Source organism: Palaemon carinicauda, chromosome 17, assembly GCF_036898095.1.
Source record: "Palaemon carinicauda isolate YSFRI2023 chromosome 17, ASM3689809v2, whole genome shotgun sequence".
In the NCBI taxonomy this organism is placed as follows: domain Eukaryota; kingdom Metazoa; phylum Arthropoda; class Malacostraca; order Decapoda; family Palaemonidae; genus Palaemon; species Palaemon carinicauda.
In genome coordinates this window covers 2241436-2247427 of record NC_090741.1, presented here as the reverse complement: position 1 = coordinate 2247427, position 5992 = coordinate 2241436, and the positions used below count along the sequence as shown (strand labels likewise).

Genomic DNA, 5992 nt, shown 5'->3' with positions numbered 1-5992 from the left:
CAATAATAAAGACATTTGAATAAATGGACCAAGCTCTTATTTAAGCCTCAGTAACATTTAAATGACTAAAATGCACCTCTAATAGGCTTAACCTTAACTCCAAGGAAATTTTTGATGGATTAAAACAATCAATTCTAATCTGATTCGATGACGACGACATCGCGGTCATATACTGAAATCTTACCAGTAGACTATTCACAAACACTTAGGCCTAGGCTAATGTAGCCTAGTACACAAACACCTGGCGATTCGGTATGCTATAGCCTAGCACACAAACACCTGACGATTTGGTTTGCTAGGATAACAAAAACGTATGATAGGCTTAAAGAACCATGTGCCCAAAACTGCAGCAACATCATACAGGGCATTAAGGCTTAAATCCAACACCAGCCTAGTCACGATGAATCATGCGGCATCAATCCAGGATCCGATTAGGCATAACCATGATGGCATAATTCCGGCGTCAGCAACAAACATTTGGCACCTATCAGAAGTCTTGCAAGGTAAATATATTTAAACCCGGGTTTTAATCAACTTGAGAGGTCTCCCATATCCATGGCGGGCTCACTAATCGCCCTTTGTAGAGGTTTGACTAAAAAAGAAGACGAAATCATGGCTTCCTGTTTATTGTTGGAAGGTGGGGTCCGGTCCGTTCAACAATATGAACGTTCGAAACACAACAGTGGGTATCAGTACAATGAAAACAAAAGAGGTGCAATAAAGGGGATAATCTTATTATAAATAAAAGATTAAATCACTTATAACAGATACTGTAACATGTAAAGATATAGAGGTAGTTCATTGGTGGCAGAGGCAAGGGATAGCACAATGTCCACGAGACTGACCATATGTACAGTATGTATGATCAGTGCCCAAGGCCTTTCTCCACCTAAGGTAGTACCAGGGGCATTCAGGCAATGAATGCTGATTATCCTTCTGTCTAGTTACGGTTTATTTTACCTTTGCCTACACATACACCGAATAGTCTGGCCTATTCTTTACATATTGTTCTCTGTTCTCATACATCTGACAACACTGAGATTACTAAACAATTTTTTTTCACACTAGGGGTTAATGCACTCTAATTGATCAGTGGCCAACTTCCTACTGGTAAGGGTGCAAGTGACTCTTTTGCTATGGTAGGCCACTCTTCTAGGACACTCCAAAATCAAACCATTGTTCTCTAGTCTTGGGTAGTGCCAAAATTCTATACCATGGTCTTCCACTGTAATGAGTTGAAGTTTTCATGCTTGGGGGTACACTCGGGCACATTATTCTATCTTATTTCTCTTCCTAAAGTTTTGTTAAAGTTGGTATAGTTTACTAAGGAGATATTTATTTTAATGTTACTGTTCTTAAAATATCTGGTTTTCATGGTTCCTTTCCTCACTGGGCTATTTTTCCTGGTTAGAGCTCCTGGGCTCAAAGCCTTCTGCTTTTCCAACAAGGGGTTTAGCTTAGCAATTGATAATAATAATAATAATAATAATAATAATGATAATAATAATAATAATAATAATAATAATAATAATAATAATAATAATAATAATAATAATAAGTCAAAGATATAGACTCAGTGCAATCAATAAACATTCATACGCAGATTTGTAAAATGTAACTAATCTTTAAAAAACCTATGCCATCAGCAATTACTAAAAGAATTATAATTCATTATAAAAAAGAGATATATTAGAAAAGTGATTATCATTTACCCTTTACGAGAGTCGAGAGGCTATGTGGAGATTAGAGAGAAGGATGAAAAGACGTAAGGTTACTGCTTGAAGGGTGAATCTTCGTTTTATGAGAACTGTTGAAATATCGGGAGTTCTCTCTCGTGAATAAATGAATCAATTAGTCCAATCAATTTGATTCGAACAAGGTGAGGGGGAGATAGGTTTTAATGGAAATCAAAATGTGGTAAAAATCACATGAAAACAGCGAGAACAAAAATTTCAAACAATGCCATACCGTCACAGACCAATCTCATACTCGCAACTTAATTCATATTTTGTATGCTCGTTCCCAGATTTACTCGTATTCAGATATACTGCAGCACAAATAATTGATTCATGTTTACCATTTATCGAAGTTATTATAATTATTATTGTTAGGAATATATCCTGAAATCAAATACTTTATTATTTATACCCTCGGACAAAAGAACTTAGAAAGAAGCTACCTTCAGTTGATTTGAACATCTACAAGTAATTTAAGCTCCGGTCAAATCATCACAGACTGGATCTATATATAAGAAAATCTAAATTAGTGTAGATTGTAAAACTACAATACTATAAAGGTACGTACCAGAAGGTAAGTGACTTTGTAGGAAAGAGAGAGTTTACCATAGACAATGAACATTGAGTGGTTGATTATGATAACATTAGGCGATGGCAATAAATATAATAAACCTAGATATAATTACTTCACACTAAATTAGATGTAGTTTAGATATACTTAAAAAGATGGGAGCATATTTTCTCATCCGTAGTTATTGTGCATGTTTTACTTTATATGTATAATAGAAGGTTATGTAATAGTACATCGTTGTTATAGTTTCTTCAGCAATTATTGGTCGAGTAGGCATGATGAAAAATATTATAAGTTTTTAATTGAAAACAACGTTTTTAGGCTAGATTATATGTGTGGGTGTTTGTATTCGTGTATTCGAATGGAGTAGCGATATATGGCCTAAATCTAAGTGTCTTCACAGTCAGGAAAATATCTATTTGTTTGATTTATAAGGACTATATTTGTCTATCGTACCCCATCACCACGAAGTTTTTCGAATTTTGTCCAAATATACTTGGTGATCATTTAATGTTGCTAATAAATGACCCTACCAGTCAAGGACAAGACAATCTGCAATAGATTCAACCTTTACTGAAAATCCTATGACAGTATTTGGCAATATGCAAAATACAGGCGATGTAAGGTGAACCATCCAAGGTAGCTCATGATCTGCCAAATGGTACATTGTAACAACTAATCTAATCCTGTATCTTCTTGAAAGAAATACTCTCCACCAGGTTACAGTCATGATTTGCAGACTGCGGCTGGGGTATCTATGTAACTGGCAAATCTTCATCGACAATGACGAGGGGCCAGCAGCACTGCAGAAATGGGAAAGACCGTGCAACTACTGTCAGCAACTGAAAGATGAACCTCTACAACATTACCTGTTGCACTGTCTAGAAACAAGTCGACTAAGACATGATTTCAACTCTAACATTCCTGTAACAGCGACAGCAATCGCAAAACACATCATTGCTAATGATGATGCATTCTCAGTCCTTCTTCGCAGCTACCCTCCCCCCAGATAACGTAATTATCAACACCACTTTGGAAGTAAAGTAACATAACCTTGTAATTCTTTGCTTAACATCTTTTTAGCTCTCCTTCCACTTGCAATTCTCTTCTCTTTTTTAAAGAAGTTCAGGACTTACTCCCAACCAAACATTAAATTTGATAGGCATGTAGATGTCAGGATGACCAAAATGCATAACTGAAAATATATTTGTATTTTTTTCTAGTTTTTCCAGGTTTAGGAATGGTTATTCCACCCTTTCTCTACTACGTATACCCACTAACCAAATTTTCCTTTTCAGGTCTCTCCTACTCAAGGTGAGGCTCTATACTATTGCTCATCCTAAAAACTTAAACTTAAACAACAAAGGAATTTTTTAATGCTTCTGGACTCTTACGAAGCTGATCTAGTGAGGAGTAAATACAGTAGTTTATCAATAATTTAATTTGTATTCTATCTGTGCATTGAAGAGAGGTACGCCAGCTCTTAAAATGAGTTCTTCTTATGTAGATTCTTCAAGTTTATTATGTAAATCATGTAAGACTTTTCATCGTTATTTCTATTGTATTCTTTATTCAAATCATTATATGTAAATTTACATTATTTATAAGATATAACTTTTTTATTTCACATAATTTTGATACGAAGTCTTACATAACGTGTTTGAGATTGTTATGTGACCATACAAGATAGAAATACGGGCTTATGTAATGTTCTTTTATATTTTTGTGAGGTATTGTGCCATGTTTCTGAGAGAATACGCAATATGCCATGTGTTTTGGAAAACTATGGAAAAACCTACTGATAGGATGTTATCTTTTTTTTTGGGGGGGGGGGGGATAAAAGCAGGGCAGAGCTAGCTGACTGAGAGAGTTCGTATCATGTTGCTTGAGATACGGTTTATAGATCAATACTTGCCCAGCCAACACGCTTCCAGAACTCGCTCTCATGGAATCTTTTGGAAGTAGCTAAGTTTCATATATAAGGCGACACTAGGGTTGATTAGACTGATAGAGAATTCCAGCCTTAAGACCACCATCTCCCGCACCTCTCTCAATCTCGCACACATTTTATTATATTGTTTTAAAAGTGTTCAGTTAAATAACGAAGTTTTGGTGTAATAAGTTCTCGTAATCATAGTGATTATTTATAGAATTTTTTTTTAGAAACGGATTGTTAGAGGTCCATAGACAGAAAATCAGGTGACTGCCACTTTGTTAGCACTGGGACTTTTTTTCAGAGTCAAATTTAAGATAACAGCGCTGACATTGCTAGTTTATATTAATGCAGTTGGAAATAATTGACCTGTTGTTTTTAAAGTTTATTAAAATATGACAAATGTCCAAATCTATACACACACATGCACACACACAACACACACACACAAACTCACATATATACGAGGTATGTTCAATAAGTAATGAGAAAATGTCAGGAGAGACAGTAAGTATAATTTGATCAAACTGCTACTTCATGGTGAAATGCACATACATATAGTCTATAAAATGACTAACTGGCAACTTCCTGTCGTTCTAAGTTTGAGTGCAGCGATGTACGTGGTGGAACCAGTCTGATCCGGTTTGCCGATCTGTGAACACTTGACAAGATGCAGGGAAACAAGGAGCAATGTTACGCCATCTAATTTTGTGTTAAACTTAAGAAAACCAAACAAGAAGCTTATGGAATGTTAAAGGAGGCCTATGGGGATAAACAGATGAGCCAAGCAAGTTTCTGTCGGTGGTTTAACAGATTTTCTGAACGAAATGAACAGGTTGAGGATGAACCCAGATCTGGAGTACCGATCAGTGCACAAAAGGAGGAAATCATTAATGAAGTGCGAAGGTTAGTGATGCAAGACCGTCGAATAACTGTGAGGATGATATTTGATGCTGTTGGTATTAGTATTGGCAAAGTGGAGACAGTTCTGACCGAAGATCTGAATCTCCCCAAAGTCTGTGCCAAGCTCGTGCCAAAGTTCCTCTCTGACGACCAGAAGCAGTTTCGTGTGAAATGTTGCACTGACATTCTCAAAATGATAGAGGATGATTCAGGTTTCCTGAATAAGGTAGTGACTTGCGACGAGAGTTGGGTGTTCACATACGACCCTGAGAGCAAACATCAGAGTGCCCAGTGGAAGCACCCGACCTCCCCCAGGCCCAAGAAGGCAAAGATGAGCAGGTCGCAAGAGAAGGCCATGATCATTCCTTTCTTTGACTCCCAGGGCCTCATTCACGTTGAATGGGTTCCTCAGGGTTAAACCATCAATTAGGAATATTACCTCACTGTTCTGAAAAGGTTCAGGGAAAAATGAGGAAGAAGAGGCAACTGCAGTGGAGGAGTGGTCAGTGGTGGTTCCACCAGGACAATGCCCCAAGCCACAAGTCAACGCTGGTGACCACCTGGATGGCCGACAGGGGAATGAATGTGGTATAACACCCACCCTAGAGCCCTGACCTAGCCCCATGTGACTTCTTCCTGTTCCCACGCATAAAACACAGCCTCAGGGGAATCAGATTCCTGTCAACAGAGGAGCTGAAAGAGGCGTCAGAAAGTTACCTGAAGGGAATACTGAAGAAGGACTTTGAAGAGGTTTTCCAGGATTGGGAGAGACGCGTGCAGAAGTGTGTAGATGCGAGAGGCCGTTATTTTGAAGGAGACAGTTTTATAAGCTTATGAAAATAAATATTG

General features: G+C 37.4%; 1 protein-coding gene across 1 annotated transcript; it reads left to right on the top strand.

The window, feature by feature from the left end:
• Window positions 1–4988: 4988 nt before the first annotated feature.
• On the top strand, window positions 4989–5561 carry LOC137655996 (protein GVQW3-like). The gene has a single exon (XM_068390191.1). It carries the CDS (start codon window positions 4989–4991, stop codon window positions 5559–5561), a length of 573 nt encoding a protein of 190 aa, XP_068246292.1.
• The last annotated feature ends 431 nt before the right edge of the window (window positions 5562–5992 follow it).

Excerpts from the sequence above, each read along its gene's own strand:
- LOC137655996 (XM_068390191.1), top strand. The coding sequence starts at position 4,989 with ATGTTAAAGGAGGCCTATGGGGATAAACAGATGAGCCAAGCAAGTTTC.